This window comes from Rosa chinensis, chromosome 2, assembly GCF_002994745.2.
Source record: "Rosa chinensis cultivar Old Blush chromosome 2, RchiOBHm-V2, whole genome shotgun sequence".
NCBI classification, from domain to species: Eukaryota; Viridiplantae; Streptophyta; class Magnoliopsida; order Rosales; family Rosaceae; genus Rosa; species Rosa chinensis.
This window is the reverse complement of record NC_037089.1, coordinates 36,441,171-36,450,880: the sequence shown is the minus strand read 5'-3', so window position 1 is coordinate 36,450,880 and position 9,710 is coordinate 36,441,171. Positions and strand designations below refer to the sequence as shown.

The window sequence follows — 9,710 nt, the reverse complement described above, 5'->3', positions numbered from 1 at the left end:
CTGAAAAGCAGTGAGAAAGGGCAAACAGGATTGGAGTGATGATGATAAACTGGTCAAGCTCCATCCAGATAGCTACCAAGCCAGACACACAGAGGAAGAAAAACACTAACTACAACAAGTTTCTTGACCACAATTCCACTTTTTGCTTTGACCCTTGGCTAGTAGCTGCAATGCCTTGCACCATATCAAAGCACCAGTTGTGATTGAGCCAGATTCTACCTATCAACACATCCACAGCTTTTAGTAAAACCAAGATGATATGCCAGGATTCCATGAAATTATCAGATATAGGTAACATATAACCGACCTCCTTCATACTCTAGCGCAAAAGAACCAATACGATACACACATGCTATTGCAGATACCAATCATTCAAATCAAATGCAGACATAAATCCACAATGGAACTACGAGTTTCTACTAAAAAATCTGGCTCTACAAGTGAATAGTAAACACACTACCTGATCATAACCTTCAGCATCTGAACCCAATACACATTGCATATTTGAGAGACAGAACCCATCAATAACCTAAAGGATGGAAATTCAACCCAAATTAGATAATTAAACCAAAGGAAACAAACATTAGGAATTAATGAGTTGGATTTAGAGTGACCACAATGAAGGTGACACTGCTCCAAACCCAGCCTGTAACCACCAAAGTCTGGCCCAACTGGTCGAGCCCTTCATCAGGGCCGCCCTTGATATCAACGACCTTGAGCTTCTTTCTTATCTACCCAACATGAACTGCCAAAACTAGACCTTACTGTCACCAAACTGGCTCAACAGGATGGATTGCTAAACCACGGAAAAACCTTGGGGGTTTTAGAACGCTCTTCCTCTGTATCCCTACTATTTTGCAATTTGATTGACCCAAAAAATGCATTTTCATGCTGTGTAAAACGCAGTATATCATCACTTTATTTATTTATTTTTAATAAAAAAGTAATCTAGGATATCTTTAGGCAGCAATAAATTTCTACAAGTAACTCAAAAGATAATGATCCTCTTGACTTGATGAGGGCTTTCTAGATCCAGGGCAATACCTGACCACCATTCTAATGGTATGTTAGCTTATTAAGGGCCTCCAAGATCAACTTGGCCTGAAATTTTCTAAGCTCAGCCCTCTCTCATAAGCTCAGAATGCTCCAATTCAGCAACATGCAGCTTGTTCCATTTCTTCTCCAGCTCAGCTCGCTTTGATGCAGCAATCAACTCCAGGCCCTCCTTGGTCATAAAAGTCTTGGACAAGCCCTGCTCTTTGAAATCCCAGCTATCTGATCCACGCGGCTAGCTCCTTTGAAATCTCAGGGGACGCCGGCAGCTGAGCCTTCTTGGAATCTTGACCACCTCCCCACAACTTCTTGGACAACTCAAAAGCCTTCAAGTCTTGAGGCTTAGGTCGGGTCTTCTTTGTGGGAGTCGCATGCGAAATGTTTATTAATTATTATACTCATGCGGTTCAATGTTTATTTTGTAGGTTATTAATTTTGTCGAAATATATATATGATCAATTCGCAACAACGACTTAATTACGACCATTATATTCTCAGTGCCATTGATCATTGTATTACCTTGTGCTTCATTTTTGTATGAATTTGCATATAATGCAAAGACCAACAATGGATCAAAAGTTTTTATCAATAATGAAGATTACTTCAACTAAAAATTGTTCCTCTTGTAACTTTTCCTCAGTTATATCAATATTACACACCTGTTTAACACCCAGGCGACCACCCACCTAGGTAGATGGACGAAGCTCCAACAAAAGAAACAAGCAATTTGTATCAATAAATTGTATTAGTTCTTCTTAAAGTTCTCTACTCAAGTACTATATAATACAGAAGAGCATGATTAAAGGCCAATCAAGAACTATAGACGATTACTTGAAACATCTTATAGTTCTTACATGAGAATAGTGGCCTTCACTTTCAGACCTAAAAGAATGAATGCTAACTTGTGGATCAAATTATTCTTGTACAAAACAAGTCGAGAGAACTGTAATACACTGGGGGCAGAAACTGTTTGGGAGCCAAAGAATGTAAACGACCTCATTAAAATTCTGATGATCCAGGTGTCCGAGGGAAAGGAATCACATCTCTGATATTCTCTATCCCAGTGGCAAATTGTACAAGCCTTTCGAAACCAAGACCAAAGCCCGCATGAGGAACTGGGAAAACAAGAAGAATGGAGATGAAACATCAAAAATGTAAATCACTTGCAAGTTCCGACATACTATCATGTTTAGACCTCTTCCAAACGACTTTATATTATGTTATTATATCAAAATGTCAATCTTCAATGAAACAGTCCCCATATTGGAGTGCAGGATCACATTGTAACCCTCCCAACAGTTGCAAACTCTGCATTAACTTTAAGTTCAGATTTTGGTGGCTTTGGAGTTATGACTGGTAATTTAGAGCTAGGAACTGATGGAAATAAGCTTATAAAAGCAACGGCAGCACTTCAATAGATAAAAAATGCAGGAAATTGATAAAAGGTTCTACATTCCATGCTCAAAAGCAAGACATAGGAAATTTAAATACATGGATGGAAGTAGGATTCGTCTTGACAGGCTACCCCTACTCAATCTAAGATTGACCACTGGCACTTCATGCCTTACATCTGCTAATATAAAGGACAACGCTCAAAACTAACCCAGATATACTGCTACTGTAATATGGTAAAGTAATTAAATGTCAAGCAATAGTGTCTAGCTGGTGAAGGTTGCCTTAGATTTTCACTTCACCAAAAGAATTAATTATAGATTTTCAAGAGAGCATATTTTCAGCAGCTAGCAAATCAATATTTTTTTTTTTTTTTTGAACTTCAAACAATACAACACCTTACCTGACCCATAACGACGCAAATCAAGATACCACCAGTATGCCTCCTTATTCAGCTTTAATTCATCCAACCGATCTTCTAAATATTCAAGCCTCTCTTCTCTCTGGCTTCCACCGATAAGCTCTCCAACCTGACAAAAGCACAACCACAACATATAGTGAGAATAAAGGTATACAACAGTATCAATAAGCATGAGACTCGTCTAAAGCTCATTCACGAACTTTCCCATTATACATAGAGGACACACAACACAATGTCAAGTATATCCATGGGACAATATATAGATCATGCTGGACCTAACATGGGAACTGATATAATGCCACAACATGACATGAAATTAGCTTGAAAGTGGCATGATATACTGAACTTCTGTCCAAATATTTACAGATAATGTCATGTCATGCTCATATAGATTTTCAACACGGAATTAAAATGACATGAATTGGCAAATTGATACAACGCACAAGATTTTGAAGGAAGAGACTTAAATGAATCACAAAGTAACCCTCACCCATCTCAAAAACATACCATGTTTCTTAAGTTATGTCTTGTCAGATTCATTCTTATTTGTAATCTTAGACAAGGCTTGAAGGAAAAACACGAACTGCCAAACCTAGACTTTACTGTCAACAGAATTGATTGCTAAACCACAGACAACCTTGGTGTTTTAGAACGCTCTTCCTCTGTATCCCTACTATTTTGCAATTTGATTGACCCAAAACATACATTTTCATGCTGTGTAAAATGCAGTATAACATCATAATTTAAAAAAATAAAATAAAAAATAAAAAATGTAATGTGGGACTGAAAAGTATTTGAGACACATCCAACAACAGTAGTTTATCCTCCAGAATAACTTTAGGCAGCAGTAAATTTCTACAAGAAACTATTCAGAGGACACATGAAATCATTTCTTACCCGAGGAACCAACATATCCATAGCTGCCACAGTCTTTCCATCATCATTTTGCCGCATATAGAATGCTTTTATCTCCTGGAAATAGTAACGTGTATTAAGAGCTTCAGAACACTAGTTTCAGAACTGGAATTAAACGTCAAAATTAGTTTTCCCCTTCTACTGTAATTCCATAAAATGGGAAAAGAGAGAGGAGAGTTCATGCCTTCGGATAGTCCCTGACAATTACTGGGCATCCACTAAATGCCTCTTCAGTTAAATAACGCTCATGCTCACTCTGCAAATCACATCCCCACTTCACCTAAAAAGAAACAATGACTACCTTGTCAATACTGAGAAAGAACAATAGTACTACCTTGTTAAATAATGACTACCAGTGTACAACAATGGAAGTAATTGCTATCTTTCATAACCAAAAGACAACTGAATACTGGGTCACAAGACTCACATGTCTCAAAACTGAAAATGCTAAAAACAACTGATGGGTAACTTCTGACTCAGTGACTTAATCAACTACATTTCTTTTATATCTCAAAGTATGCTTGAAGAGGAATCATATATATCTTGAAACAGCAGCCCACCATCATTCACATGCAAAAAGCAGTATAATTTCAAAAGATCAGAAAGTGGCAATCAAGAAAAGGATAACTATTACTGCACACATTGACAAAACTATTGCCGGTGGTATGGTTACGAGAAATTTTAAATATTAGTCAAACTTTGACCATAATCAGAGGCTCATGGTTATGATGAGATCATGTTGCAACATTACACAACTATTCCGCAGAAAAAGAACAAAGACTATCCTTACACTTATGCCTACTAGTGAATGTTAGTTTGATGAGGATAAAGATGAGAAGATAATATATTTTCGAGCAATGGAGATTTCAAATAATCAGCTTAATTCAATCACAAGAGCACCAAAGAAATTAAACAAAACAAATAAAATACAAACAACGCAGTGCATTTAATGGCAACAAATTTTTTAAAAGCTTTCAGTTTACATACTGGGAATTCAAATTTCTTCTTTGTTTTAAGAAGAAGTTCAACTGCATCAGTATACGTCAACTGCACAAAGTCTTTCTCAGCTACATCCTGTTGATTGGACCCACAAAAAGAAAGGATATATAATCAGGGCAACGCAGTAAATTTTGGAATGCAAAGCATATAGCTCCATCACTACATAAATAATCTATTCAAAAATATATGATAATGACTTAATTCCTAACATAAGCAACAAAGGACAATTTAGAAGAAGAGTTCATACAGTCAATCGATCGATGATTCCTTTCTCAATCCAAGTATTAAAAAAATCCATGTCTTCTTTGCAATTATCGAGGACATGTCTCACCTACATGAATGGAAGAATACATTACTCTAAAATCCAAAATAAAATGTCACTTGACCAAGTTAGCACGGTTTTGGTAAATCCGTATGATTATTGTTTGATAATAGTGTTGATGAAAATAGTTTTGAAAGGTAACATACTACATACTGGAGATAGGCAGTTGCACAGGCCATGTCATCATTCAGATCAGCAAATGCAAGCTCAGGCTCAATCATCTTTACCAAGGCAGGAAAAGGAAAGAAGTTAAAAAAGGAAAAGTTAAATGAAAAAGCCCAACAAAAGGTGTATTTAAGTAAGAAATAATACTACAACTTACCCAGAATTCAGCAAGGTGCCTTGATGTGTTTGAATTTTCGGCCCTAAATGTGGGACCAAATGTATAAACCTGTAAAACAATGCATCATTTTATCTTTATAAGATGTTACAGTGATTGTAATGCCCATTTGTTACCAAATTGAGGATAGGCAAGGTGAAGAAGAAAGAAAATATACATCAGAAAGAGCAGTTGCATATGTTTCAGCATTGAGTTGGCCAGAGACAGTTAAGAATGCTGGTTTCCCAAAGAAATCCTGACATCAACAACTGAAATCAAAACTCAGAAATGGGAGTAAAAACAATGGCAATATCAAGTGGACCAAACCATTTCAAAATTGTATTAAATCCAATCTTAGAAATGGGAGCAACCGATGTAAGGTAATCTAACCCAGAACAAAAAAAAAGGTCATCATGGTCAATTACGTTTGGATATAATATCACCACACAACATCTAGGCGTGACATATAGGAATAACTATAACGATTCTCTCAAACCTAGAGACCAAACTTTTGGTAGAGAACACGGTGTTTGCTATATTGGATCATTTTAAAATAAAAGATTCAATGATTCATTGATATATGTCTGACATACTTTACTCATTCCTTTTCTATTGCAGAATGAACCAAGGGAAGAGTGATAATATTAATAAGTCACTTGGCGAGTAGTTGCACTTGCTTTGTTATAACTTAAAAAGATTTGAAGCTCCAACAAACTTACTTGTGACCAATCAACTCGGCCATCCTCCTTTTTTGGTATACCATCGATAGGAGAATCAGATACTTCATTGGAGCTTGGAATCTGTTTATTAAATCATTAAACAAGTTAGAGTTTACATATGTATAAAGAAACATACAGCATATCTAACAAGTATGAAATGCAGTACTAGTTCTAAATGGCCTCTAATACAATCTAACATCAACAAAACAGAAAAAAATTCCATAGAACACACAAACCCTTGCGGAAATCAAAACTATAGCAGCTGTCTAGTCTTGAATAATTGAGAGAAGGTGTAGTTTTCTAGCATAATGTGACATTGACCTTCACAATGCATGATCTTCAGAATGGTGACTGCCTATGTATCTTAGATATAGGTCTCCAAGGAGGCAGTAAGGGACAAGGAATCAATCAAGCAACCAGCGTTATTCAGTCCAAAATACAAAATTGTCCCCTTGAAAAGCATATGTGTAGTATTCACAGATGTATCTTACATATAAAGAAAACTCCCCCATAGAATGGTAAAAAAAAAAAATTAGCTTCTGGCCGTGGCTTATTAAATTGCAGAAGAGAAGCATTTTATGAATGGTGAACAGGAAAAACAGCATATAGCCATAAAAAAAAATGGGAGACTACCCACTATCTCCTTCACTCTTTTTTATTAGAAAATCTTTTTTTTTTTTTTTTTTGGTTCATTTTATATTACATTTTTTTATTTATTATTACACATTTTCTAAAGAAAAACTCGCCAGCAGCAGTGCATCTCAAGAGGCTAGTATATATTTATACAAACAAAGTTTGTACAAAATGGCAAATAAAAAAAGATTGAACAAACGTAATACACTTGCAAAAGGCATGTTAGTATAAACATGCAACCTAATAGTTGATATCAGAAGTTTAGAAACAGCAATGCTTTGAAGAAAAAAATAGAATTTATAAGCTGCAGTGCTCACCAGAGTAGTTACACAGAATTGTTCACCTGCTCCTTCACAATCTGAACCAGTAATAATGGGACTTGAGACCCACACAAATCCATTTTCTTGGAAAAAGTTGTGAGTAGCATAAGCCAAAGCATTTCTCACTCTTGCAACCTTCATAGAGAAATGAAAGGTATTCAAAGAAGACATCGTAGCTCCAAAGAGAAATTACCTAAAAGATGCACATACAATTGTATGCCATGCTAAACTTTTGACATATTCAATTATGTACAAGCAAATATGCTTAATCTAGTGGACGTAAAGATCTGTTTACATGATTCTGCCTTGTGGAATCATAGAAAATGAGTAGCAACCAGAAAACAGAACCATACCGCACCAAAAGTATTTGTTCTTGGCCGAAGATGAGCTTTCGTTCTCAGAAATTCTCTGCTGACCCTTTTCTTTTGGATAGGATAAGAAGGATCACTCTTTCCAATCTACAACACAAAAAAGACACAGTTCATACAATTTATTAGTTAAAAACTAGCAGCTAGAAGCTCGTGATTCACAGTGAATGAAGGTCAGTGTTCTGTATAGAAAAAGGGCTCAAAGTTCCTAGGCGATGTGGGAATATACTAAAATTATAAACAGCAAGAACTAAGCACTCTGGTTACATCATGAGGCTTCGCCTTCGGAAATGAATCTATTAAGTTCACCAGGATCAGACATGGGTCTCAAAAACAGAAGAGCAGTCTCTAAATCATATTACAGACCCCTTTACCTATAGTTGTGTGAGTCAAAGTTCTGACATTTTCCCCTCACAAATACATGCCTATTTTTAAGCCACAACCACTACCCCCAAGCAGCGCATGCACGATCAACAGTGACCAGTAAACTATAGCAAATCTGTCATATAAATGTAGACAAAAGAGTCCATCTTTAAGTGGTTAACATGCTCCTAAGCAATGCGATGTTGTTTCAACTTTCAACTGAAAAACAGTGAGACAGAGCAAACAGTATTGGAGCAATAATAAGCTGTTCAAGCTCCATCCAGATAGCTACCAAGCTAGATACATAGAGGAAGTAAAACACTAACCATAACAATTTTCTTGACCTTCAATTCCACTTTTTGTTTTGATCCTTGGCTAGTAGCTACAACGCCTTGCACCCATACCGAAGCACCAGTTGTGATTGAGCCAGATTCTACCTATCAACAACATTCACAGCTTTTAGTAAAACCAAGATGATATGATATGCCAGAATTATCAGAGATATGTAACATACAATCGGCCTCCTTCATACTCCACCGCAAAAGAACCAATACGATAAACACATGTTATTGCCGATACCGATCATTCAAATCCAATGCAAACATGAGTTCTACTAACCAATGTGGCTCTACAAGTGAACAGTAACACAATACCTGATCATAGCCTTCAGCATCTGAACCCATTACACATTGCATATTCGAGAGGCATGACCCATCGTTAACCTAAAGAATGGAAATTCAACCCAGAATTGAACAATTAAACCAAAACGAAACAAACATTAGGAATTACAGTATTGGAGTTAAGAGTGACCTCGATGAAGGTGACACTGCTTTGGACGCGAAGAGTCCGAACCCAGCCGGTGACCACCAGAGTCTGGCCCAGCCGGTCGAGCCCTTCATCAGGGCCGCCCTTGATATCAGCGACCTTGAGCTTCTTCCTGAACTCGCCAACTCTGTCCTTCCACTTTTCCGAGATTTCCGGCTTGGTCCTCTCGGCGGCGCCGCCGGAGTGGAGAGCTGCGGCGACGACGGTGCAGAAGGAGCGGCGCGGAGGGGCGGAGGGCGGGAAGGGCCGGGGAAGAAATGGCGGGAAAATAGGAGGTTTGGAGTGGGGGAGAATTGGTCTGATGGGGTAGAAGGAGAGGAAGCGGAGGCGGAGAGAAGAAGAGGGTGGCGCAAAGGCGGCGGCGGCCATTGGTAGTTCAGTATTGGCGGGTTGTGTGGTGGATGGAGAGAATATGAGCTGCTGGGGGTGTAGTGGACGATGGGGGTTAAGGAAAACTGTGGGGTTTATATATATTTTTATTTTATTTTTTTACGAAACGGTGACAAAATGTGATACTGCTCTAATTTGAATAAAACTCTCTTCAGTAGTTGTTTTTTTACGAGCGAATGATTGAATGCTAAACTTCTTTGAATATTCAGTTCACATTCGTCTAACTAGATTTTCGCTAGATCAAACTCCTTAGATTTTTAATTTTTCTTTTTCTTTGGATATATAGAGTTTTATTTAATTTTTATTGAAGGGTGAAAATGATTTCTTTTTCGAGTTAATTAGTTATAAGTCCAAAAACCATGACCTGTTTTGATTGTAATCCGGATGACAAATTTTGTTAATTGCGGTCCAGTGACTAAGCATCCACATCAGCTTACTTTTCTATATTAGCATGATGAGTCAACTTCTAATTTTTCACATACTAAATTTACCCATAACAATATTACTCAAAACAATCAATAATTTATGCATCAATAAATTGAGAGTTAATATTGTTTTTCAATCAATTTGGTATTCATAAAAACCATATCAATTATAATATGTCATCAGCACAACAAAACCCTTAATTGACGCATCGTCATTAAAAAAAATTATAACTTATATAAAATGAT

General features: G+C 37.0%; 1 protein-coding gene across 3 annotated transcripts; it reads right to left on the bottom strand.

The window, feature by feature from the left end:
• Positions 1-1,658: 1,658 nt before the first annotated feature.
• On the bottom strand, positions 1,659-9,091 carry LOC112189458 (asparagine--tRNA ligase, chloroplastic/mitochondrial). Of its 3 annotated transcripts, XM_024328799.2 has the most exons (15): positions 8,635-9,091; positions 8,478-8,546; positions 8,151-8,261; positions 7,447-7,551; positions 7,091-7,228; positions 6,141-6,221; positions 5,600-5,677; positions 5,425-5,493; positions 5,249-5,323; positions 5,028-5,111; positions 4,769-4,855; positions 3,966-4,061; positions 3,764-3,838; positions 2,849-2,975; positions 1,659-2,168 (listed from the first exon to the last, which is right to left on the bottom strand). In XM_024328799.2, the coding sequence occupies exons 1-15, from the start codon at positions 9,016-9,018 to the stop codon at positions 2,053-2,055; spliced, it is 1,695 nt and encodes a 564-aa protein (XP_024184567.1). In that variant the 5' UTR covers positions 9,019-9,091; the 3' UTR covers positions 1,659-2,052. The 3 variants fall into 3 exon arrangements, with proteins under 3 accessions (XP_024184567.1, XP_040371025.1, XP_024184569.1); XM_040515091.1 differs by lacking the exon at positions 5,600-5,677; XM_024328801.2 differs by lacking the exons at positions 1,659-2,168; positions 2,849-2,975 and having other exon boundaries at positions 3,762-3,886.
• Positions 9,092-9,710: the final 619 nt, after the last annotated feature.

Bases quoted from the DNA above. Each gene is read 5' to 3' on its own strand.
- LOC112189458 (XM_024328799.2), bottom strand. From the start codon at position 9,018: ATGGCCGCCGCCGCCTTTGCGCCACCCTCTTCTTCTCTCCGCCTCCGC. The intron at 8,547-8,634 runs GTCACTCTTAAC...TCCATTCTTTAG, and splicing joins GCAGTGTCACCTTCATCGAG to GTTAACGATGGGTCATGCCT. The intron at 7,229-7,446 runs GTATGGTTCTGT...TTCTCTATGAAG, and splicing joins GAACAAATACTTTTGGTGCG to GTTGCAAGAGTGAGAAATGC.